Source organism: Erinaceus europaeus, chromosome 13, assembly GCF_950295315.1.
Source record: "Erinaceus europaeus chromosome 13, mEriEur2.1, whole genome shotgun sequence".
Taxonomy (NCBI): domain Eukaryota; kingdom Metazoa; phylum Chordata; class Mammalia; order Eulipotyphla; family Erinaceidae; genus Erinaceus; species Erinaceus europaeus.
In genome coordinates this window covers 97,231,413-97,258,689 of record NC_080174.1, presented here as the reverse complement: position 1 = coordinate 97,258,689, position 27,277 = coordinate 97,231,413, and the positions used below count along the sequence as shown (strand labels likewise).

The window sequence follows — 27,277 nt, the reverse complement described above, 5'->3', positions numbered from 1 at the left end:
CAGAGAAGAAACTCTACAGAGATGTGATGTGTGAAAACTTCACAAACTTTGATTCAGTAGCTGACTATAATTGTCTTAATTTTTGAACCAGAAGACAAATCACTTTTTGTTCACCAATGTAAATAAAAATGGAGACACTGTTAAGCGAGCAAGGTTTGTTCATGAGTTATGATGCATCAAAAAATAATCTATTTGTATAATTTCTAATGCTTTTATATTTTGTAATGTTAGAAAAGATAAGAGATACATTTACAATGAAGCATAATGTACCACCTAAAAAGCTGTTTTCAAGAACTCTGTCTCTGTGTAATTTACTGATATCTGGTGCCTGCATGGTTTCCCTGTATAAGTAGACTCATGGGTTCTTAATTCCGTGCTCTCACTGAATTGCATAGCACAACTTTTAATGCAATTTATTAAGAAAACAAAATTTATCATCAGTACAGCAAATAGATTAATTTTTAAATAAGCTCATCAAAAATACTTCATGAATAGGTTATAGAATATTTGGACATGTGACTCAAATAAGATGTATGTGATCTATGACTAAAATTTTCATTTGGGTCACTGGCAACAAAAATACCATAATGATGTTTTACACTACCTGTCTTTTATCCACTTCATATGAAAATCTTTCTCACATGTAACAAGTAAATTGAAATTTTAAAAAGGGTACAAAGATGCTTAGTATTTATAAAATAGTACACTTGGAAACCATAAGAATATCTTCAATATATGCATATCTGTACTTTTATGATACTTAGAGGTAGTCCATGTAGAAAATATCAATATTCTCAGTAAAAAATTTCAACACAAACCTAAACCTTGCTATTAACAAATAGTAGTTCAATTCATACATACAAAATACCTGTAAAGTTATTAGTTTTAGCATAATGTATTTATATAAAAGTATTTAGATTTCACCAATTATTTAAAAAATATATTTTCCCTTTTGTTGCCCTTGATTTCACCAATCTTTATCTTATTTATTCATTTATTGGATAGAGACAGCCAGAAATCAAAAGGAAGGGGGAGATAGGGAAAAGGACAGAGACTCTAGCATTCCTACTTCACCACTTGCAAAGCTTTCCTCCAGCAGGTGGGGACCAGGGTCTCGAACCTGGGTCCTTGAGAATTGTAGCATGTGCCCTCTGCCAGTTGTGCCACTGCCCAGCCCTTTTTACCAATTTTTAATAAATTTGTATTTATTTTTAAGAAAGAATATTGACAAAACTGTAGGCTAGGAGGGGTACAATTCCACACAATACCCACCACCTGATCTCCACAGCCCACCCTCTGCCCTGATAGCTTTCCCATCCTCTATCTCTCTGGGAGTTTGGTCCCAGGGTCATTGTGGGTTGCAGAAGGTGGAAGGTCTGGCTTTTGTAATTGCTTCCCCACTGAATATGGGCGTTAACTGTTCGATCCATACTCCCATTCTGCCTCTCTCTATCCCTAGTAGGGTGGGTCTCTGGGGAAGCAGAGCTCCAGGACACACTTGTGGGGTCTTTAGTCCAGGGAAGCCTGGTTGGCATCATGCTGGCATCTGGAAGCTGGTGGCTGAAGAGAGTTAACATACAAAGCCAAACAAATTGAACAATTATGGACCTAAAGGATGGAATAGTGCAGATGAAGTGTTGGGAGGTACTCACTGCAGACTATTTTAATGACAATGGGTATTAATGGACTCTTGTGAACTTGTGCTTTACACAATATCTTTAAAGCTATTTTGCCTTAACTATGATTGCTTTCTCAAATTCTTATGGAAAAAAGTGAGGAACTGGAGCTTCTTGGTCCTACTTTTACTCTGTCTTTCCTTCTTTTTTTGTCACTGGTGGTCTGCTCAGCTCTAGCTTATGGTCGTGCTGGGAATTTAACCTGGGACTTCAGGGTCTCAAGAATGAAAATCTAGTTCACAAATCACTATATCTTCCTAAAACCTACTGTTATCTAACATAACTTCAACTACACCTGTTTTAATACAATCTCTTCTAGGTGAGAGAACACACTATATCCCTAGATAATGCCTTACCACAGCAGCCTGAATGCTTTGCCCATCTGGATTTTCTCTTAGAATCTCCTTTAAACACACCTGCTTCCCAAACCAGGGCAAGTGGAATCAGAGTTCATAATGACAAGTCATATCTGCTCAGATTTTACATGACCACATTCTCCATAAAAACAGCCTTTTTGTGGAGGGTAGATAGCATAATGGGTATGTAAACAGATTCTCATGCCTAAGGCTGCAAAGTCCCAGGTTCCATCTCCCACACCACCATAAGCCACAGCTGAACAGTGCTTGGTAAAAAAAAAAAATCCTTTCAGGGGCTGGGTGGTGGCACACCTGGTCGAATACACATACTACAAGGCAGGAGGAACTCGGTTCAAGTCCCTGGTTCCCATCTGCAGGGCGAAACCTTCGGGTGAAGCAGTGCTGCAGGTGTCTCTCCCTCTCTAAGGTCCCCTTCCCTTTCAATTTTTGTTTTAAATAAATAAAGTGTATATTTTTAAAACAGCCTTTTCATCATGATCCAAGTGGCTCAGTTTTGCCTGACACCAATGACGATACTCAGTTCCAAGCTAGTTCATTCACGAGGTACTTCATGATAGTTTTTAACACACAGGGGGTGAGGAGGGCACCATGATCTTATTTTCTCCTTTTCAAAAGTGAAAGACTGAAAAACACAAGCAGGGTCACGCTGGGAAGCAGGTGGCCCAAGGCAGACATACAACCCCGGAGTTCAGACTGGTGTTCAGGCCTGGCTCAGCACCTCAGCAGATTCCACTTCCTGAGAAGAACCAGGCCAGTGTGAGCAGACACTTGTCAATTTCAAAGTTTTTAATATTTATTATTTATTTTTTAATATTTATATATTCCCTTTTTACTATTGTCATCATTTTTGTTGTTATTTATGTCACTGATGGATAGGACAGAGACAAATGGAGAGAGGGGAAGACAGAGGAGAGAAAGATGACACCTGGAAACCTGCTTCACTGACTGAAGTGACTCCCCTGCAGGTGGGGAGCTGGGGGCTCAAACCAGGATCCGTATGCCAGTCTTTGTACTTTGCACCATATACACATATTGTAGCATCCACTATTATTCCACTGTTTTACATTCACTGGTCACTCCAGGACAAGTTCCTTTCTAGGTCTGTAAAGTCATTCTACAATGTCTACACAATAAGAATTGTTTTTCTAATGCCAGTCAATTGACATGTGCAAAAACTGTTATAAATTTGAATACATCTAAGCATTGTTAACATCTAAGTTCCCAGGACCAAGTGGATTTTTTCATATATTGGAATTTATGATAAAGAATCAAAGTACTTACTCATATTCCATATATTTATACAATATTCAGAAGTATAGGTTCACATGGCCCTGATTCCCTACAATTATTTAAACATAGTTACTTATATATAAACACAAGATGGGGAGATGGACAGTCAATAAAAACATCTTTCTTGCCCATGTAGTGCAGAGGCTCACACCTGAGAGCTCTTATATTGAACCACAAGCCTCTGCATAGTGTCTCAGGTTTCATCTCTCTCTCTGATCTTCAGTAGAGTTTATGCTCAAAAGATTAATTTCCATTGTGAATATTTTCATGTGATTGAAAATTAGTGGAACATCTGAAAGCTTTATGACTTTCTTGGGGTTTGGTTTCACTGTGAATTCTTTCATGTCCATAGAGAGGACCAAAATAACAGAATGTTTTCAACACTGCTTACATTTATCAAATTTCTCTCCACTCTGAATTATTTCATGTTGACAAAAATGACTGGCTTGAATCGATGTTCTACTTTATTTTCACTAGGTTTCTCTCCACTGTGAGATCTTTCATGTATCCAAAGAAAACTGGCTTAAATGTTTGACTACATTGTTTACATTCATGAGGTTTCTTTCTCTCGTGAGTTCTATCATGTAACTACATCCCATGAATACTTTACTTCATAGTTTACATTTATAAGTTTCTCTGCACTATGAGTTCTTTTATGTGTCTGAAGATGACTGGAACAACTGAATGTTTTACTACATAGTTTACATTTATGGGGTTTCTCTCCACTGTGAATTTTTTTTTTTAGTAGGGAGAAGTGTTTTTATTCACAAACAAGGCTCTTCCTGTCTTCCATCAAGAGGGACCCTGGGGCTCCCAGAGAGTACAGCCTTTGCCTGGGGCACAAACACAAAGGGGAATCTTTCTGGCTCAGCAGGTCCTCACAGACCCTGGCACAATGAATGGGACTGCGCTCTCCGGTACCAGGGTTCTGCTCCTTTTCAGTTTTGCATTTACATTTGTTGCTCAGAGTGAAAGCTATGCCGACCAAGCAGAGGACTCCTGCCAGCTACAGTCTCCCGGTCATAGTAGAAGGGACTGCTCTCATCAATGGCCTCACTGGCTTCCAGGGCAGGAAGACTTGCCAGCAGCAGCAGAAGGCGTCCAGTCATTAATTCCATGTCATCATGGCCGGGAGGGTACAGGCTGATAGGGTGCTGGGAGCAGGTTTGAGGCTATGATTCCACTGTGAATTCTTTCATGTGTCCGAAGCGTTCCGGATTGCCTGAATGTCTTACTACATAGGTTACATTCATAGGGTTTCTCTCCACTGTGAATTCTTTCATGTGTCCGAAGAGTTTTGGATTGTCTGAATGTTTTACTACACTGTTTACATTTATAGGGTTTCTCTCCACTGTGAGTTCGTTCATGTTGCCGTAGAATACAGGATTGTCGAAATGTTTTACTACATTCTTTACATTCATAGGGTTTCTCTCCAGTGTGAATTCTTTCATGTGAGCGAAGACTACTGGAAAAACTGAATGTTTTACTACATTGTTTACATTCATAGGGTTTCTCTCCACTGTGAGTTCTTTCATGTTTCTTAAGTATACTGGAACAACTGAATGTTTTACCACACTTTTTACATTCATAGGGTTTCTCTCCACTGTGAATTCTTTCATGTGCCCGAAGATGACTGGAACAAATGAATGTTTTACTACATTGTGTACATTCATAGGGTTTCTCTCCACTGTGAGTTCTTTCATGTGTCCGAAGACTACTGGAACAACTCAATGTTTTACTACATTGTTTACATTCATAGGGTTTCTCTCCAGTGTGAATTCTTTTATGTTTCTTAAGACTACTGGAACAACTGAATGTTTTACTACATTGTTTGCATTCATAGGGTTTCTCTCCACTATGTGTTCTTTCATGTTTCTTAAGACTACCGGAACAACTGAAAGTTTTATTACATTGTTTACATTTATAGGGTTTCTCTCCACTGTGAATTCTTTCATGTCTCTGAAGACTACTGGAACAACTCAAAGTTTTACTACATTGTTTACATTCATAGGGTTTCTTTCCACTGTGAGTTCTTTCATGTTTCTTAAGATTACTGGAACAACTGAATGTTTTACTACATTGTTTGCATTCATAGGGTTTCTCTCCACTGTGAGTTCTTTCATGTTTCTTAAGACTACTGGAACAACTTAATGTTTTACTACATTGTTTACATTCATAGGGTTTGTCTCCACTGTGAGTTCTTTCATGTACCTTAAGACTACTGGATTGCCTGAAAGTTTTACTACGTTTTTTACATTCATAGGGTTTCTCTCCACTGTGAGTTCGTTCATATATATTAACATGAGAAGCTTGAGTGAATGTTTTACTACATTGTTTACATTCATAGGGTTTCTCTCCACTGTGAATTCCTTCATGTTTTTGAAGATGAATAGAATAAGTGAGTAATTTGTTGTGTACTTCACAGTCTTGAGATTTTCTACCATTCTGACATTTTTTGCCCTCAGAGACTTCCACTGCTGTATTACTGTAAAATAATGAACAATTAATTAATGACATTTCAATGAATACAAAGATTATATTATCGGGATGCAGAACATTATTTTACATAATAAAAGAGAAAAATCAGACATGAACAATAGAATTCACTAGAATGTATACTGAAAAAAAAATCACAAATTTTCAAAATTAGAAAAAGATCTCCATGAAGTTGGGTGGTAGCACAGTGGGTTTAGCACGTGCAGTGCAAAGAGCAAGAACTGGTTAGGATCCCAGTTCAAGCCCACGGCTCTCCGCCTGTAGGGGAGTCACTTCACAAGTAGTGAAGCAGGTCTGATGGTGTCTCTCTTCCTCGCTATGTCCCCCTTCTCTCTCAATTTCGCTCTCTATCCAATAACAATTTTATTTTAAATCTCGTATTAAAAGGAAAGTTCAAAAATTGGTTAAAAGGGGCTTGGGAATCAGGAGGTAGCACAGCAGTCTAAACACACATGGTATGAAGTGTAAAGACAGTTTGAACCCCTGGTTCCCACCTGCAGGGGACTCACTTCACAGGTGGTAAAGCAGGTGTTTAGGTGTCTATCTTTCTCTCCCCTTCTCTCCAATTTTCTCTCCTGTCCAAAATCAATGACAGCAACGACAGTAAAATAAGGGCAACAAAAGGGAATCAATAAATATTTTAAAAAATACCACAAAAGGGAGGGATGGGCAGTAGTGCACCTGACTAAGCACACATGCTACAATGAGCAAGGACCTGGTTTGAGCCCCTGGTCCCCACCTGCAGAGGGAAACCTTTGCAAGTGCTGAAGGACTGCAGGTCCTCTTTCTCTCTCCCTCTCTATCTCTCCATTCCTTTAGATTTCCACTGTCGGTATACAATAAATAAATAAGATAAAAACTGGTAAAAACTGGGAGTCGGGCGGTGGCGCAGTGGGTTAAGCGCACGTGGCGCAAAGCGCAGGGACCAGTAAGGATCCCGGTTCGAGCCCCCGGCTCCCCACCTGCAGGGGAGTCGCTTCACGGGCGGTGAAGCAGGTCTGCAGGTGTCTGTCTCTCTCTCTCCCTCTCTCTCTGTCTTCCCCTCCTCTTTCCATTTCTCTCTGTCCTATCCAACAACAAAGCAATGTCAACAATGGCAATAATAACCGCAACGAGGCTGCAACAACTAGGGCAACAAAAAGGGGAAAAAATGGCCTCCAGGAGCGGTGGATTCATGGTGCAGGCACTGAGCCCAGCAATAACCCTGGAGGAAAAAAAAAAAAGAAAAAAAAAACTGGTAAAAACTACATACTTTCATTTAAGTATATTATGCCACAACTAATGATATCTCTACAGGTATTTTCTATATATTAATTGAACCAGTATTTGGTAACAGCCAGTTTTGGCATTTTGTTGAAATTTTTCACTGAAAATATTGGTCTTTTCTAGAAGGACTACATCTACATATCATAAACATATAGATAATCATACATTATAGATACTCTTATTGTTTCCAAGTGTACTATTTTATAAATACTAAGCATGTTTGCCCCCTTTTTAAGACTTCCATTTCCTTGTTACATGTGAGAAAGATTTTCCTATAACGTGGGGAATAGACAGGTAATGTAGAACATCATGGTCCTTTTGTTGCCAGTGACTCAGATAAGAACTTCAGTCATGTACGTCACATACATTGTATGTGAGTCACTTGTCCCACTATTCTATAACTAGTCATGAAGTATCTTTGATGAGATTATATAAAAATTAATCTGTGGCAGTCATTATAAATTTTGTTTTTATTATAAATACAATTTTCTTAATAAATTGTATTAAAAGAGCTCCTATGCAATTATTAAGTCAGTAGAGAACACACAATAACGCATAAGTAGGGAGTCAAGTGGTAGCGTAGCAGGTTAAGCGTAGGTTCCAGAAAGAACAAGGACAAGTCTTAAGGATCTGGGTTTGAACCCACGGCCTAAACGGGGAAACTATGCAGGCACCAGATCTGGGTAAATTACACAGAGACAAAATATTTAAAAACACAATAGCTTTCTGGGTGTATATCACATTTTATTGTAAGTTTACCTCTCACCTTTGATAATTCCTGTGCAAGTTATGCTGCTCTTTGGTGGAAGGTTCTTGTATTTTTTCTAAAATTACAAAATATATAAAGGATTAGAACTTATACAAACAGTGGTCTCGGAGGTGGCACAGTGGGGAAGGCACTAAACTCTCAATCATGAGTTCCCGAGTTCAATCCACAGCAGCACATGTACCAGAGTTATGGCTGATTGTTTTTCTCCTATCTTTTGCATCAATAAATAAATAATTTAAAAATAAATTATACAAATAGACTGAATTTATTTTTATTTATTTTTACCAGAGCACTGCTCAGCTCTGGTTTATGATGTTGCAGGGAATTGAACCTGGGACTTGACAGTCTCAGGACTGAGAGCCTGTATAACCATGGTGCTACCTACCCCCACCCTGAAAAATTATTAAAGAATTTATTTTGGGGGGAGTCGTGTGGTAACATAGCCAGTTAAGCAGACATGGTGCAGAGTGCAAGGACCGGCCTCAGCATGCTGGATTGAGATCCCGGCTTCCCACCTGCAGGGAAGTCGCTTCACAATCAATGAAATGGTCTGCAGGTGTCTATCTTTGTCTACCCAGCTCTGTCTTCCCATTCTCTCTCAATTTCTTTCTGTCTTATCCAACAATAACAACAATAAAACAAGGGCAACGAAAGGGAATAAATAATTATTTCTTAATTCATGAGAAAGGTGGTCTGAGAGAAAGAATCAAACTTCAATCTAGTACGTGTGTAGCCTAAGACCAACCTCAAGACCTCATGGTCGAGAATCCAATATTTTATCCACTGCGCCATCTGCCGGACCACAAGACTGAATTGGTGATCCTTTATGAATCACAATCAAACTCTGCTCACATAACACTGTCTCCATTTCTACATTGGTGAACAAAAAGTGACTTGCCTTCTAGTTGAAAAATTAAGGCGATTAGAGTTACCTATGGAAAGAAAGTTCCTCAAGTTTTCACACATCACATCTCTGTAGAGTTTCTTCTCTGAAAGATTCAATAGTGCCCACTCCTCTTGAGTGAATATCACCGCTACATCCTCATAGGTCACTGAACCCTAAAATATGTGCAATGTGTTCATGTGAGAAAATGTGAGCGGCAGCAGGTTAGCATATTAACTACTCAGTCTCTTTCTCATAAATAAAATCTTTAAAAAAAAAGAAACATCTCTAGCCACACATAGCTCTTTATAAAATCAACATCATTATGGAAGCATGGAAATTATACTATTTAGAGTCATCATACCACATTAGGCTTCTCTACAGTGTCAGTGTCCAATAAAGGGTTAAAAATGCAAGAGTGTTATACAAATAAAATAAGTATTATCAGGTTCAGGGCAATGGTGCACCTGGTTAAGTGTACATTTCATCATGACACAGGACCTAGGTTTGAGACCTGCTTCCCTCCTGAATGGGGCCACTTCATGAGCAGTGAGACAGGCCTGCAGGTGTCTCCTATCAAATAAAATGGAAAGAAAAAAGGGCTTTCTGCAGCAGTGGATTCAAACTTCTCACAATGAGCTCAAGAAATAATCCTGGTGGGAGAAAAAAGAATAAGACAGGAAGAATTGTTCTACAGTCATCTACATCCTCCTCAATTTCTCTATCATAGGAAGCAAAATATAATTTATAAATACAAAAAGATTCTATGAGGAGGAAGGAGCCATTGTGGAAAGTCTGGCAGTGAAAGGTCTTATGTTCCTTAAGATGCACTTGGATGTTACAACAATAACCAAAAAAGCCTATAGAAATCATTCTCAGTACAGTGTATAATATCTGATTTGGAAATGTCTTCAGAAACCTGAGCTCAACATTAAAGATAAATAAATGGAGAAATAAACCACTGAGAATACACAAAAATGAATATATTTGGTATAATGACAAGACCTATCACCAAGACAAAGAGATAATGTAAAAAAATAAGGGAACATATTAACATGCTATACATCAAAGCGCTAATGAGCAAGATATGTACTCACACAACTCAGTAGAGTAACAGAAACAACCACAGTAAATGCACAGAAAGACATTTATAATCTCTTTAACCAAGAAGATGTTTAGCCACAGTGCAATTAAAACCGCTCACAATCCCTGAGTGTCAGAATCCAGTATGTTCTAACAATAGTTTCATTTTTTAAAAAAAGAGTAATTCTAGTTTATTACACTTTTGTAGAGTCATTGAATCTTATAATATCTTAGACAGAGGTTGTGAAAAGCACACATGTAAGCTACACAGAATTGTGTAAGGTCTGTGATATCCCAGGAGAGACATCTTCTCAGTAGAAATACTGGATTAATGTCATTACTTTTATCTGCAAAAATTAAGACATTTTCAACGGTTCTATGCCACTAATCAACATAAGAATTGTTGGCCCTAGTAGTCAGGCAGTAGCACATGGGTTAAGCGCACGTGGCGTAAAGCACAAAGACCTGAGTAAAAATTCTGGCTTGAGCCCCTGGCTTCCCAACTGCAGGGGCGTCACTTCACAGGCGGTGAAGCAGGTCTACAGGTCTACCTCTCTCTCCCCAATTGACTTGCCCTCCTCCTTCCATTTCTGTCTGTCCTATCCAACAACTACATCAACAACAATAGCTACAACAATAAAAAAACAATGGGAAACAAAAAGGAAATAAATGAATACAGACTAAAATAAGAATAATAAAAAAAGAACTGTATATCCCACATGAATGTGGGATAGAATAGGGTCATAGTGCAGTGGGTTAAGCACATGTGGTGCAGAGCTCAAGGACTGGAGTAACTATGCCAGGTTGAGCCCCTGGCTCCCCAACTGCAGGGGAGTCACCTCACAGGTCCTTCAGGTATCAGTCTTTCTCTCCCCCGTCTTCCCCTCCTCTCTCCATTTCTCTGTCCTATCCAACTATAAAAACATCAACATCAATTAACAACAATCAAAAGTACAACAATAAAACAAGAAGGCCAACAAACGGGAATGAATAAATATAAAAAAACTCTTTAAAAGAATGTTGGGTAGAGAGAAAAAGAAGGTGGGAGTCAGGTGGTAGCGCAGCAGGTAAAGCGCATGTGGAGACAAGCACAAGGATCGGAATAAGGATCCCAGTTCGAGCCCCTGGCTCCTCACCTGCAGGAAAGTCGCTTCACAGGTAGTGAAGTAGGTCTGCAGGTGTCTCTCTCTCCCCCTCTGTCTTGCCCTCCTCTCTCCATTTCTCTCTGTCCTATCTAACAATGATGACATCAATAAGAACAATAATAATAATTTAAAAAAGGCCAGGGGGTCAAGTGGTGGCACACTTCATTAAGTTCACTTTATAGTGTTCATAGAACCAGTTATAGGCCCTTGGCCCCACCTACAGCAGGAAAGCTTCATGAAATGTGAAGCAGGGCTGCAGGTTTCTATCCTGTCTCTCCCTTTCTTTTTTTTTTTTCTTTTTTTTTTTTAAATTTTATTTATTTATTTTAATATTTATTTTATTTATTCCCTTTGTTGCCCTTGTTGTTTTATTGTTGTAGTTATTATTGTTGTCATTGTTGGATAGGACAGAGAGAAATGGAGAGAAGAGGGGAAGACAGAGAGGAGGAGAGAAAGACAGACACCTGCAGACCTGCTTCACCGCCTGTGAAGCGATTCCCCTGCAGGTGGGGAGCCGGGGCTCGAACCGGGATCCTTATGCCAGTCCTTGTGCTTTGCGCCACCTGTGCTTAACCCACTGTGCTACAGCCCGACTCCCGTCTCTCCCTTTCTATCTCCACTGCCCCATCCATTTCTCTTGGTCTCAATCCTTTATTAAATAAATAAATACTGTTTTAAAAATCTACTTTAAAAGAGAGAAAATTCCTTTTAGCTCCATCCAAGATGAGCTCACTGTTCTTAATAGCTGTGTAGTATTCAATTGTGTATATATATGACAGCTTTCTCAGCCACTCATCTGTTGTTGGGCACCTGGGTTGCTTCCAGGTTTTCACTATTACGAATTGTGCCGCTACGAACATAAGTGTACACATATCTTTTTAGTTAGGTTTTATGGTGTCCTTCGGATATATCCCTAGGAGAGGAATTACTGGGTCATACATAAGGTTCATATCTAGCCTTGTGAGAGAGCTCCAGACAGATCTCCAGAGATGCTGGACCAATTTACATTCCCACCAGCAGTGCAGAAGGGTTCCTCTGTCCCCACAGCCTCTCCAGCACTTGTTGCTGCTATCCTTTTTGATGTTTGCCATTCTCACGGGGGTGAGGTGCTATCTCAAAATTGTCTTTATTTGCATTTCATGACAATCAGTGACCTGGACCAATTTTTCATATGTTTGTTAGCCATATGGATTTTTTCTGTTGTGAATAGTCTGTTCCTATCCTCTGCCCATTTTTGGATAGGGAAAGCTATCAGGGGAGGGGATGGGATAGGGAGTTCTACTGGTGGGAATTGTGTGGAGCTGAATCCCTCTTATCCTATGTTTTTTTTTTTCAGTGTTTCCTTTTCATAACTAAAAAATAAAATTAAAAAGAGAGAAAAGGAAGAGTCTGAATATTAGGAAGTATTTATTCTAATGAATGTCATTTGTGCCTGATTCCATTATTCTTGGTGGAATGGTTTTATTTATTTTCTCTAGATAGAAGATTAGACAAAAAAATGGAAAGACTCCACAGTAATACCCATGAAGGTCCCCTTTTCATGTTTATCTGTGTTGTCAGGGACTGAAACTTAATATCTGGGTATGACAAAGTAGCAGTTTACAACACGAGTTACATCTTGGTATTCAAGAATTATTTCATAGGCGCTTTCTGGTGGTATACCAAGAGGAGACCAGAAATGATCACCTGTGAGAACTCAGATGGGGTCAAGAATCATCTCTCCAACAGCTGTACAGGGAAGTCTCACAATTGTATGTGCTTCACAACCCCTAGATTTCTTGTATCTATTCATGTCTGAATATATATAAGATGACATTCAAGAATGGTAAATGGTTGTGATGATAGCATAGTGATTACTCAAAATACTTCCATATTTGAAGCTTTCAATCCCCAGTATCAAGATAAGCCAGAGTTGAGCAGTACTTTGATTCTTCTCTCTCTCATTGAATTAATAATAAAAAAATAAACTAAGAGAGTTCTGCTTCCCCAGAACTCTGCCCCACTAGGAAAAGCGTGAGACAGGCATGGAGTACGGATTGACCTGTTGTGCCCATGATCACTGGTGAAGCAATTACCGAAGCCAGACTTTCCACCTTCTGGACCCCATAATGACCCTGGGTCCATAGTTCCAGAGGATAAAGATTAGGAAAGCTATCAGGGGAGGGGATGGGATATGACATTCTGATGGTGGGAATTGTATTGAGTTGTGACTTTCTTCTCCTATGGTTGTGTCAGTGTTTCCATTTTATAAATAAATAATAAAAAAGAGTAAGTGAAAATAGAAATACAAGGGTGGGGGAGGTAACATAATGTTTCTGCCTGCCACTCTCAGGTTCCAGGTTCTACTCCCTGACCCAACAATAGCCAGAGATGAGCAGTACCTTGGAAGAAAGAGACAGAAACAGTAAATTAAACATGTATCAATTAAAACAAAACTTATTCAAGAGAAAACAGATAAGAATCTGATGTGGTGCAAGTCAACTTACCCAAGAATCTGCCATCTCTTCCTCTTTCCCTGAATGTCTTTCAGGCCAGATAATGGAAGATCAATCACAGCAATAGCTTCAGACTCTGTTTAAATCTAGCAGCACAGCCTCTTCACTGGACAGTATGGGCCCTAGATGGAAGATACTGTAGTGAATACAAGGTACAATACCCTAGCTGTGCAATGGAAACAGAAGAGGTTCTGGAAACAGTGAGTTTTCCTGCCTATTAGGACCATGACAAAGCCCACAAATTCTACTGACATCTCTTTCAGCCTTTTAATTTTTCTTCAACAAAAGCATTCACAATAATCTAGTAAAACGGGAGTCAGGAAGTAGTGTAGTAGTAGTGTTAAGCGCATGTGGCCCAAAGCTCAGATACCAGCCAAAGGATTCGGTTTGAGCCCTTGGCTCCCGACCTTCAGGGGAGTCGCTTCACAGGTGGTGAAGCAGGTCTGCAGGTGGCTATCTTTCTCTCCCCCACTGTCTTCCACTCCTCTCTCCATTCTATCTAACAAAAATGACATCAATAACTTCAACTATAATTTTAAAAAGGACAACAAACAGGAAAAAGAAATAAAATGAAAAAAGGTAAAAAAAATCTAGTAAAATGTCTATTACTTTTCTTATTTAATTCAAGCCTCACCTAAATACTTCTCAGAGATCTGTATTAAAACAGTGACATGGGGAGGGGGTACAGTGGATGTAGCCAAAATGGCAGCTTGAAGATACACCTGGCATGAGCTCTGCAAGGAGGCTGCTTTCAACCTGGGAATTTCAAGTGAGGGTAGGATTTTCAGGCCAGTGGCAGAGGACTCTCTGCTCTAATCCAGCTTTCTAGCTCTATTCTCAACTCTGACACCATCGTCTCTGACTGTGTTTTTAGTCCAGTTGCATATTAGCTGTCTGGCTTTTCAGGTAAAAATTATCAAAGTCATGAGCCCCTGAGAACATACCTAAAATAGACTTCCTAGCGTCTTCCCACATGAAGACCCCTAATTTCATCTGCTCTATTTCTACATTTGGATCCAGATTATTAAACAATGTCCTGCTTTATATCTTAGCACCTTTCAGTCACCATGTTGCTATGCAGATGCTACCATGATGCTGTCCCGACTTCCCTGGGCAGACGACCTCACCAATGTGTCCCAAAGTCTCAGCTCCCCAGAGCCCTGCCCCACTCGGGAAAGACAGAAACAGGCTGGGGGTGTGCATCCACACCCAGGCCAACACCCATGTCCAGTGGAGAAGCAATTACAGGAGACAAATCTTCCACCTTCTGCACTCCATAAAGATCTTTGGTCCATACTCTCAGAGGGATAAAGAATAGGGAAGCTTCCAACGAAGAACTCTGGTGGTGGGAACTGTGTTGGCACATTACAGTGCACAAAGACCTGGGCTCAAGCCCCCAGTCCCCACCTGTAGGGAGAAAGCTTCAGGAGTGGTGAAGCATTGCTGCAGGTGACTCGCTATCTCTCTTCCTTACTTCTCTCTCGATCTCTGGCTGTCTCTATCAAATAAATAAAAATAATTAAAAAATTTTGAAGGAACGTAGAAATAACCACTGTGGTTTTTGCTCCATACCACTCACTAGAGCTTCTCTGTAAGCACTGTAATTATAGGCACTGAGCACATACAGCATGTCTGTCGCCCAGGTTGTTAATCATTTCCACCTCAAGCAGAGATGCAGACTGTTTCCCTCTCTATATACTGATTAAAAACCATGAAATACTTTGTAACTCGAGAGCCACTCTACAGAAATCCTCCAGAGTGTATGTTTGCTTGGTAATACTGTATGAAAACTTCTTTGCTTCAAAGTCCTGTGTTTCACTCTTTAGTTCTTTGCTGATTGTCCCAGGGCTGGCCAGAAGCTGGCTGCACATGGAGCAAGGCAGATATTTCACTCAGTGAACCAACTCCAGATCTGGCTTCCACATTCCTTTTTTAATTTTTTAATATTTATCACTTTTTGTTGGCCTTTTTGATTGTAACTCGAGAGCCACTCTACAGAAATCCCCCAGAGTGTATGTCTACTTGCTAATACTATATGAAAACTTCTTTGCTTCAAACTCCTGTTTCACTCTTCAGTTCTTTGCTGATTGTCCCAAGAACCAAAGAAACTGGGGCTCTTCAATTGTTCTACCCCATGGAAGGGCCATGGCTGTCCAGAAGCTGGCTGCACACAGAGTAAGGCAGACATTTCACTCAGTAAACCAACTCCAGATCTGGCTGAAACATTCCTTGTTGAATTTTTAAATATTTATTTATTTATTCACTTTTTGTTGGCCTTTTTGATTGTTGTAATTATTATTGTTGTTATTGATGATGTCGATGTTGGCTAAGACAGAGAGAAATGTAGCGGAGGGGAAGACAGACAGGAGGAAAGATAGACACCTGCAGACCTGCTTCACTGCTTGTGAAACAACCACCTGCAGGTGGGGAGCTGGAGGCTCCAAACATCATCCTTATGCATCCTTATGCAGGTCCTTGGGCTTTGTGCCACCTGCACTTAACCCACTGCGAAACAGCCCGACTCCCAACAATCCTTTTCTTCTTCATTTTTCTTTTCCTTTTTATTTTGTGGTCACGAAAGAACAGAAAAGATGCCAGGACAGTTACCAGATGTAATAGAAAATATATTTCTAAGAATTAGGAAGGCTTCACCTAAATGGCTAGCCACCATAGAGTTAACTGACATGTTCTTTGCCATAACTTTAGCACCAGAATTTAGAGAGATTACAACTTTCTCATGCCAGGGAAAGCACTATCAGTTTACTCGAGTCTCACAAGGGTACAGACATAGTCCTATCATTGCACATAATACCCTCAGATGGAGCTTAGAGGCATTATAGCTACAAAAGGGATGTGAAAGTTTTTCTTATGTAGATCATCTTTTAGTTACAGGGCAGAATAAGGACACCGTGACACAGGCTCTTGATTTCTCTGTTAAACAATCAGGATAAGGTCCAAGGCCCAGCTGAAAGTGTAAAGTTCTTCATACTTTCTTTCTTTAGATTTTATTTTCCCTTTTGTTGCCCCTGTTGTTCATCGCTATAGTTATTATTGTTGTTAGATAAGACAGAGAAATGTAGAGAGGAGGAGAAGGCAGAGAGGAGGGGAGAAACACAGACACCTACAGACCTGCTTCACTGCTTGTGATGCAATTACCCTGCAGGTGGGGAGCCAGAGGCTCGAACCCATATACTTACGCTGGTCCTTGCACTTCGCACCATGTGCACTACGCACTGTGCAACCGACCGACTCCCAGAAGTGTAAAGTTCTTAGGAGTACATTGATCAACCATGGGTACCTAAAATTCCTGAGGCTACAAAAGACATAATTAAGGCCCTACCAACACCACAGAATAAGTCTCAAACCCAGCAAGTACATTCATGTATTGGAGGAACCATATACCATACTTACAAATGGCACTTAAACCTTTATATGACATAACTAAGAAAGCTGAAGATTCTGAATGGGGAAAACCAAAAGAAGAGGCCTTCGGTATAGTGAAGAAGTGGATTATAGAATATAAGGAGCTCACTTACATTAAGGAAGGTCGAACAGTAGTCATTGATGTACTCTATAAACCCAGCTGGGGAAACTGTGATATATTTGTTAAGGAACAGAGCAGGCTAACTCCTGTAGGATTTTACTGTAAAAGAGTCCCATGGTCAGAGAACAAATTTTCCTTGTTTGATAAATATGTATGGACAGTTTGAAGCTTTGAGAACATGCCACTCTATTTTGAGGAATAATCTGGTATTCCTCTGAACTACTGTGTCCATATTAGAATGGGTAAAGGCACCGGCAGAGGCATGGGTTAGCCTACCCATGGAAGTAAAGGTACTTCAATGGAAATGGTATCTCTCGGAGTTTATTCGTGGGGTACACTTGCTAGCAAAGGGGATGGTACCAATGGTGTCGGAGCAATTGTTACAACAAGCTCCAGGGGACAGGTATATTCTACCCCGACACCTCCCCTTCACAGAAACAGGTACCCATTGGACAATGGGGACCAGGGAAATACTCCCCCTCTCTGGTTAATGCCTGGTTCACTAATGGTTCCTCTACCACCCAAAATAACATAGTAAAATGGAAAGCCGCGACGTTTCGGCCATCACATAACATGATCATGTTTGATCAAGGCACCTCCACACTGCACAGCATGCAGAAGTTACAGCAGCTCTTTTAGCTGCCAGACACTCCTTAAAGGAGAGAGAGGATTTACATTTGTTCTCTGACTCACGTTGTGTAGTGAATGGGATCGCCTTATGGTCAGGAAAATGGGAACATACAGATTGGAAAATCAATGGAAAGGCTATTTGGAGTAAGGAAGCATGGAAGGAGCTTCACCAGATTAGGAGACAGATCAAAATTCAGGTATATCATGTAGATGCTCATGGGAAAGATGAGTCTTTACAGACCAAATATAATAATGAGGTTGATAAATTAACAGCTCTTATAGGAAAAATAGATGGGATGGAGAAAACACAGGAACAAAATTAAAGTTAAAAAGAGACTCCCAGATTAGACCCATCACACTAGAAGAAGTCTGAGAAGTTCATAAGTTTTTAGGGCATCCTGGGACTCATGGAACACACAAGTGGTTTAAAGAAAGGAATGCTAAAGTCACTTGGCATATGGTAAGCTGTCAGGTCCTGTAAGAATTGTCCAAATGAACAAAGTAGATTTTCTCATAGATACCCAGGACAGACTGCAATAAAAATACATTTTAACCATACCCTACAAATAGATTTTAGAGGACCCCTAAAACAGTACAGGGACAGATACGCTTGTACAGTAGTGGATGCATGTACAGGTCTGGGATTAGCAAGAAGTGGCAATAGCCCCTCCCAAAATCTAACTATTTTTACTTTATGGAATTGGCTATCAGCATATGGTATTCCAATTGTCATACAGTTAGTTCCTTGATCTCAAGGAACCTACATTACTGAAAACATAATCCAACAACGGGCACAGAACTTAGGTATCATATGGGAATTCCATATGGCTTACAACCCAACAGCAGCAGGATATGTAGAGAGACGGAATGGGGTCATTAAAGCTAAATTAGTGAACAGTGAATATAAAAACCTTGAGGAAGCAAGAGTAAAGGCATCTTACGAGTTAACCAACAGGCCTAGACTCTAGGAACTCCCCTATTTGAAAGGCAATCAGACCAAGTACCTATTTTAGAATATGTAAACCTCCCAGACCAGCAACTAATTAGACCATACACTTGTCTCTACAGGGTCAAGAAAATGCAATCACTGAGAAAGGCTAAGATTGTGATAGAAGGTCAAGGGAACACCACTTGGATTACTAAGGACAAGGGTTACTTAAGGTTGGCCAAACTGGACCAAATAGCATAAAAGGATGTGCACAAGGTACATCCTAGTGTTAGTTGTTATTCTGTGTGTTATTTACTTAGGAGGCCCTATTGTGCAGGAGACAGCAACTATTTGTCAGAGTATTTATAGCTGCAACCAGAGCAATATCACAGGAAACAGGAGACTAGAAGTCCTGCAAGCTAATTATACCATCTGCTGAACTGAAGCACACTTTTGCAAGGAGCAAAGTCAGTGCCTGAAGGGACTGATGTGGGGATTATTGTCTCTTCTCATTCTGCTGGGAAAACTAAAGTCATCTCTAGTGGGCCAGTGAGATACCTTAAACCCCCCATGCAGACGCTACCCCTCACAACACCTGAGCTTACTACACCTAGTGTTCCATACACCACAAATATGACACTTGGTGCATTGTTAGTGACTACATTATTGGCATCATAACTAGCACTCAGACAAATGGCACTACTATCAGTGCCAACAATCCTGTCTCCAGTACAACCAGCACTCCTGCAAAACCCAAACCCACTACACCAGAACTGCAAACTATAGAGCCACTGAAGGCATGGACACCAAAGGAAGTGGACCCTGAGAGGAATCTCCCTCTCTATTGGACTGATGAGACCCTATATACTAATGTTGTTTCTAACATACAATCATTTTAGAAGAAATATCCATACTGTCTGACATACCTGTAATCCAGGATGTGATCAGTACAAGGCTAGTGTAGCCCCTTATCATCCTAATAAGATATATATGCTGGTAACTAATGACTCAGTTAATATTAACAAGTTTGAGAAAAATCCACTGAAATGTCATTTCTCAGAAGTTTGGACCAACAAGACAGATACCATGGCAATATACTCCACACACTGGAGGACACCTAACTACATACATCAGATGGCATTTAAGCTAACAGGGGATGTCTTTCAAAGAGTTTTTACTTTAGATCCTTTTGATGGCGATACATCTACGAACATGACGCTATTAAGAGCATTCTTCTCCATGGTTGTTAAAAATACTTGGGATGAGGACAACAGGATAACTTATAATGGGTCTGCAGAAGCAATGCAAGGGAAGGATTATGAATTTAGTGAATCAGTCACCACCACTGAATCTGTAGATCCATGCAGTCCCATTGGACTGCATGTAATAAAGGGGAATATGTAAAGCTTAAACTGGTTAAAAGGGGAGTTCCAGCCCTACCAATTCCATGGGGAAATTTATGCCCCAAGACTTTGAAGGACAACATATAGTATGAGGATGAGTTCTTAAGGAATTCAAGTGATAGTACTGTATGGCTGTGTGTAGCAAAATTTCCCAACCTACCATTTTTTTGACACTTAGGGTATTATAATGATGAGGTATCGCCTTACGTGAACACCTCCCTGGAGAACTGGCCCTCATGGGAACACTGGATGAAAATCATGACTCTAGGTGTACATCCTTATCTGATGCCATTAGTCTTAACAGATACTGTGCCACAACCATGGCAATCCAATGTCCCTAAGAAAACTGTGCGCCGCCCCGTCACGACCACCAGAGAGACTGACAAAGTCATCTCCTCTGGACCTGCATTCAGACTTCAAAGAAGCTGGGCAGAAGGACGGGAATGGGTCGACGCATTCTCCCCCCCGTTATTGCTACAAACAATTATACTGTCACAATTGATTAATAATGCTTTGGCAGTGCCTGGTGGGAATGGAGAGTCAAAAGCAACCCCTCTCCCTTACACAGGAGCATATTTGAAAGTTACATTATGAAAGTGGAGAAGGTGTGTCAGCATAGACGGACAAAACAAGTCATGTTATGACTTGCCCCTCATAGAAACAATACAGAGATTGAGGCCTCCCAGGTACAAGTTGACATATTGAAACAAAGAAAGATTAATAGTTAAACTGTACCAGACCTAGATGAGCAGTGGTCCATGACTAGTCAAAGATCTGTATGCCCCCATAGAAGATTAATGGTAGAGATAGCCCTCAGCAAAAGTCTAAAACAATTCTGGGTATGACCTCCCCTGGGAACAGAACGATACAAAGTATTGTACCCATTCTTTACAGTTATGGGGGAATAACATGTAGCCTGCCAAAGCCACAAGACTATTGTTACTTCTTTATGAGCTGGTTGCTTAGACAACCTGAATGTAACCTGAAAAAAGTATAAAAGCTAATGCAGTTTCACTATTAAAACGAGTCCAGATTCACCCTCCAATAGAGTGTGGTGTCTATCTGTTCTCCCTCACCGACTCCTGACCCACCTGGGAGGTTGCCTTCAAGACCCCTGACCCTCCTGCTGCTTATCCACTGAGTGGTCCGCGGCAAAACTGATTTGTATTGTTCACCACAGGGAGCTACCCACATTTGTTATGTTGTACCAGAGTACCATAAAGGCAAGAGAGAGAAACCTTTATGGCTCTTAAAATTGTGGGCCACATAATTGTAAGAGAAAGGCAATTAATTATTATAATCATACTAGAGATATGAATAGCACCACAGGATCTCTATTAAGTAACTTTAAGAAAACTAACAAATTAGCACACCAACATAACACCTCCAGCACACTACACCTATACTATATATCTGATAACCTCTGGCCTATGATAGGTAAACCTAGCCCATTAGTTTTTGAACACCCAATATATTATATTAATGTAACATCACCTAGGATGCCAACACAATCAATTCATAAATATAAGGAATTTCTGGTAGGACCTGTACAAGATAGCAAAAGTACAGCATACAATTTGATATGTTCCTTTATATCATCTTCAGGTTAATAACACCCATACCTTTACCAGAAGGTGTATACCCTCCTATATGATTGATGGTTGTGATTTTGGAATTAATGCTGACAGGTTAGAATTCCCAATACTGTGGGATATTAATGCCACAGAAGGGATCATAGAATTCAAGGAAAGACATCTCACTCTCCCGGATAACTCCATCCATATAAGGTAAGCATTTACTTTCACAAGATGGAAAAGTATACAATATGGGAAACTGGTGTTATCCATTTCTAAATTCACACTAGCAGGATGTGATCTAGATCATAGCTCAGTCAGACCTAGATATCACATTAAGGAGGCAGACAATAAACCACTACAGTGGTGGAAATCATGGAACCTTACCATGAAATGAGTCTATGAGATACACCATACAGGACTACCATATTATTTTTATTATATGCTACCTCTCATTAAGACGGATTTTAGACACCACATGTCACATGTAATACCTCTTAAAGAGGCAGAGTTTGAACCTAAATACGGCATATGTCTGACTGGACAGCACAGAAACCCTAACAGAATATGATCAATTTATTCACTCAACCATGGGATGTAGGGTACTATATACCAATGAATTTCCAGACTTGTAACTTAACCCAGAGAGCATGCATAGTGGATAGAGGAACTCTGACCCATAAGAAAGGAAATGACACAGAATAGATCTATTTCAAGACTGCTCATTAGAGGATGGTTAATTCCATCAAAGGGAAACCCAAAGACAACCAGAGCCCCATGGCAGTACCCAACCTGAAATTACCTGTAACTATGATACTAACACCACGTGTCAGGCCAATACAGATTTCCTTTCCTCTTACAGCCTTAACTCCTCCTGGGAAGTATGGCAAAAATATTCCTAGGAGTAGCTGACAATACACCTCCCTGCAATGGACTGGAAGGAAACCTTTACTGTTCCTAGCAGCAGAAGCATTTATGGCTGGAACAATAGTTGGAGGCATATTGAAAGGTGGCATTGCAGCCACCCTAATGCAGCACCTTAGAGCAGACAGCTAATTTGGAGACTGAATAAGGACTCAGAGGTATCCTTGCATTATCTAAAGCATTGGACCTATGCATATAATTAGCAATACCATGCAGACTGAGATGAAGGCAGTGGAGGACAGTTACCAAGAACATTGTCATTGACAGTGGAGAATCACAATCTAGTAATGTGTCAGATGTACACTTCTACACTCCAGGAGCTAGAAAGAGAACTAAATACTTTCTTCACCACTGAAATTGGGAGAAGGACTAGAGAATGTCAAACTAGACTGAACCCCGAGGGTGAATCTTGGTGTGAAGATGGAATATGTAAACTGCGTTTGCTGAAAATATTCCTGGATAATACTTATGTAGCCTATCACACCCAGGTTGTTCCACAACTTTGGAGTATTGAGAGGGTTATACCTGTGGACCATTTCTTGTGGACAGATCTCAATACTACTAACACATCATTGTATATACCTGTGGAGGAGTGCCTACAATTAAGACCAAACTTATTTATACATATAGGCCTCCCCGAGGTAAAATTGGCAACCACAAATTTAGTAAAGGCACTAGTGCCAAAAATGCTTAAGGATTGAGTGATTACACCTTTTTAATAAGTGCAGATGTACCCACTCAACTAGTGTGCACTTATCTGAATAATACCTCTTTGTAAGAAGCAAGCATTATTTATAATTTGACAAAGGAGTGTTATATACCGACCAATTGTTCAGAAGCTACACTGCATAACAGCACCCTGGTCACCACTGTGCACTATGAAGAGAAGCATTATTTTGATACCACCAAACTCTTTGACTTAAAATTAGAATGGAAAAATTACAACCATTTTATTAAAATTGCTAATGAAATATGGGATATTGCCACAAGGAAAGAGAAAGTTAAAAAGTATACACAAGAAAATAGAGATGGTTAAGCATAGTGGGTTAAGTGCAAGTGGTGCAAAGCACAATGACTGGAGAAAGGATCCTGGCTTGAGCTCCCAGCTCCCCACCTGCAGGGGAGTCACTTCACAAGTGGTGACACAGATCTGCAGGTGTCTCTCTGTCTCTCCTCTGTCTTCCCCTCCTCTCTCCATTTTTCTCTGTCCTATCTAACGACGACGACATCAATAACAACAACAATAACTACAACAATATCGACACGAGCAACAAAAGGGAAAATACATAAATATTTTTTAAAAGTTTTTTAAATAGAGAAACAGGGACAGCTCCTCAAGGCAAAGATCTATGATGCACATGAAATTGTGGGTGTATTACAATCCAACACCTTTGTACACAGGTCCACTAGTACAGCTATTAAGAGATGCTCATTTGGGGATATTCTGGCCCGAGCTGTGCAACTTGATTTTGTGTATATACATATCTGTGAAAGAGATGTTTTGGATCACCTGTGTAATTGTTATTCTAGCACTGACAGTCAGGAGTTTACATTCCAGTGTACCACTGTTGCTGTGACCTTGTCTATCAGGTCTCGAAGACACGGCAGGAACGAAAATCCCTGGGACTCCAGGTGGAAGTGTGACCTGGGTATATGGAGTCATCAATTTTGGTTTTTCTCTAATTGTTACAAAATGCATTTTGAAGGCTTACTATTTTGTTTCATATATGCAATGTCCAATGTAGACTCTGTAGAAACATTTTTCCTATGGAAATTCATTGCAAATTTTGTACATATAAATACAATATTATGTCTTGGAAACCTTACTCAAAGCCAGGGCCAGAAGATGAAGACCTGTTGGTCATTCTAGCACACCATCTGACAGGGCATGATCCATTAAATCCTAAGAAATGTGTACACAGGGACCCTCTACTACAGACAGCAACCTGGGCAGCAGAATTGTGAGCCTGTTACACAGATAAAGGATCATATACACAGTTTTCCTGTTTTTATTACATGTTAATTAGGCAAACAGAGGGCACATTCACATTCCTGGAAGGAGACTGGTTCCTAGACTAGAATAATATTAATGTATAAGAAGTGTGAACTTAGAATACTAAAGAGTGTATTGAAACAATAATATGTAATTGAAATAATATGTACATGACATAATAAGCGTGTACTTAAGACATATATAAGAAGTGTGAGAATATTAATTGTGAAAGTATTCCTTTGAGTGTGAAATAGTTAAATAGATTGGAAATATTAGGATAAGTTGTTTAAGTTTAGAGTGAGTTAAAGTGAATACTCAAGTGTGAGAATATTATTTTGAGTTTGAAATGTTAAAATGCTTATTGAGTGATGAAACATTGTTAAAATTAAAGTGCTAAAATGCTCTTGAGTTTTAAGTGACAAAGGAAAGTGAGATAAAACTTAGAACCTCAGCCCCGAAGTCCTGCAGGCCTGCATAAATAAGTCCTATGCAGGATAAACGCCCTGAAAATGCCCCTGCACGGGCATAAGATAAAGTTCCTTGCAGAGCAAGCCTTATGCAGCCCCCTTAGTTCTTTGAAATGCCCCTGCAGGCCGGCATAAGATAAAGTCTTGTGCAGGGCAAGCTCAATGCAGCCCCTGAATTCTCTGACATGACCCTTACACCAGCATAAGATAAAGTCCTATGCAGGGCAAGCCCTACATCTGTATCACCTGATGAAGTTAGACATATATGTCAGGAAGACCCCAATTCTCAATGGCTGAAAATGACCTAATTTACACCCCAGCCTAGCTCAGGGACAAAAGCCCTGGACATCTGGACATGGATGGCAACTTTTGAACTGCCTGCCACTCTAAGTTCAGAAGCCCCAATCCGCCATATCCCATGACAACACACCAACGTTTAAGGAGGTGTCTGCAGATTCCCTGACCAGACCCAGGAAAGGACTCAGACCAGCACAGGACAAGATCAGGACAAGAACCAAGACCAGAACCTGAACAGATCTGGACCAAGACCAGAACCAGGGCCAATCCGAACAAGGACTCTGCCTGGACCAGCTTCCTCAATCTGAGGACATTATTTGTCATGACCTTACCTGCGCACCTCCCTGTCTTATACTGAGGAGGTATCTGGGATACATAATTGTAATTATAAGAATTTGACGTCAGGATATTAAGATTTTTAAATTGCATTTCAATAACTTATTTTAATGTAAGAGTGTGATACTAGAGTGCAACGTGTTATTAAAGCGCCATCTGGTGTCAATAAACGAGTACTACAGCACATATAAAATAACAGCCTAGGTCTCCATTGGCAGATTCTTTACCCTACTCAATTCATTAATATCAGGGTCATTTTTTAGTCTATACTCACGACAGTTTCCAAAGCTGTGCACACCTCCCACATTTACTACTAGTATTAAACAAGAGTAAAATGTCTTGGAAATATTTCTAATTCTTTCTGCCTGTTTACAATGCAGCTTGTAAAAATTCATAGAAAGTTACACAGAAGGGTGGGAGTAGAGCACAATGGTTATGCAAAGACACTCTCATGCCTGAGGCTCTGAAGTCCCAGGTGCAATCCCTACACCACCATAAGCCAGAGCTGAGCAGTGCTCTGCTTAAAAAACAAAAGGGGGGGGGGGAGTCAAACAGTAGTGCAGAGGGTTAAGCCGCACTGCAGAACGTGAGGCGGCCGCAGAGTCACTACACAAAACCCTACAGCAGGACCAGCTCCAGCAGGCCAGTCCCGCCCTGCCGCAGACACGCAGCTGGAGGCCACCTGCAGCCGCACAACCGCGCAGGCGCCGCGCGCACTCGGGAACCGCAGCCCCGCGCCTGCGCAGACGCGCCGGTCCGCCCGCGGACAAGGCCAGAGGCCGCCGCGCTCAACGCCGTTCCCCGCCGCGGGTCAGCGCCCCTAGTCGCCCGCCGGAGCCCTGCCGGAGCCTGGCCGGGACACCCTGCGCCCGCCCCAGCGGCTCACGCCGCGCCCCCGCGGGCCCCGCAACTCGTCGCAGCTCCGCGGGCCCCAAAGCGGGGCGAGGGGAAGCGGGACCCAGACCAGCAGGGAGGCGGCGCAGAATGGCCAGAGGCGAGGCTGGCGCACCTCCCCGACACACGCAGACCGGGCTTTAAGGTCGGTCACGCCGAGGCCTCGCCCGGCTCCCGCCGCCACCGGACACCCACCAGCTGCGACTGACCTGACGCCACGGTGCAACCGACTCTGCACGGACGGACTCGCAGCTACAGCAACTCGAACCCGCCACCCAGCCGCGTGTGTGCAGGACCCCGCTGCCGCCGCTTGGCCTGGTGGGAGTTGTAGTCCGCCTCCTCGCCGTCAGCCGCGGGAGAAGAGCCGTACGAACTACAAGTCCCAGCAGCCCGTGCGGCTGGCCTAAGCTGACGCTCCTGGAAACAGAGATGTTTCTGCCCTGTATCCCAGTGCTGCCTCTCTAGCCTGGTGGTTCAGTGTCCGCTTCTTGTGGATTTTAAGGAGTTGGAAGCTCTAGATAATGAATTAGTGAGCAGCTTTGGCCCCGAGGGTGACTTAGTGAGAACAATCTAAGCTGTTTGCTATTTTATTGATTTGATTTGTATTTATTTTGGACAAAGAAAGAGAATTGAGAGTAGGGGCAGGGTGATGGTGCCCCTGGCTAAGCCCACGTTACAGGCATGAGACTGAAATTATCTTCACTTATTTATTGAACAGAGACAGCCAGAAATCAAGAGGGGAGGGGACATACAGAGCGAAAGAGGCAGAGACACCTGCAGCCCTGCTTCTCCACTTGCAAAGCTTTC

At 41.1% G+C, this 27,277-nt stretch overlaps 1 protein-coding gene and 1 long non-coding RNA gene across 2 annotated transcripts in view; both read right to left on the bottom strand.

The window, feature by feature from the left end:
* Positions 1–3,785: 3,785 nt before the first annotated feature.
* Positions 3,786–27,277, bottom strand: part of LOC132542436 (zinc finger protein 709-like) — a 112,247-nt gene continuing 88,755 nt past the window's right edge. The window contains exon 5 of the mRNA XM_060205053.1: positions 3,786–5,732. Within this exon, the coding sequence (XP_060061036.1) occupies positions 4,466–5,732 (1,267 nt within the window). The 3' untranslated portion in view covers positions 3,786–4,465. The remainder of the gene's footprint in view (positions 5,733–27,277) is intronic.
* Positions 7,872–26,759, bottom strand: LOC132542445 (uncharacterized). Its single transcript, XR_009553456.1, has 3 exons — positions 26,680–26,759; positions 13,472–13,646; positions 7,872–7,929 (listed from the first exon to the last, which is right to left on the bottom strand). It is a non-coding gene; the product is annotated as an uncharacterized LOC132542445 (long non-coding RNA).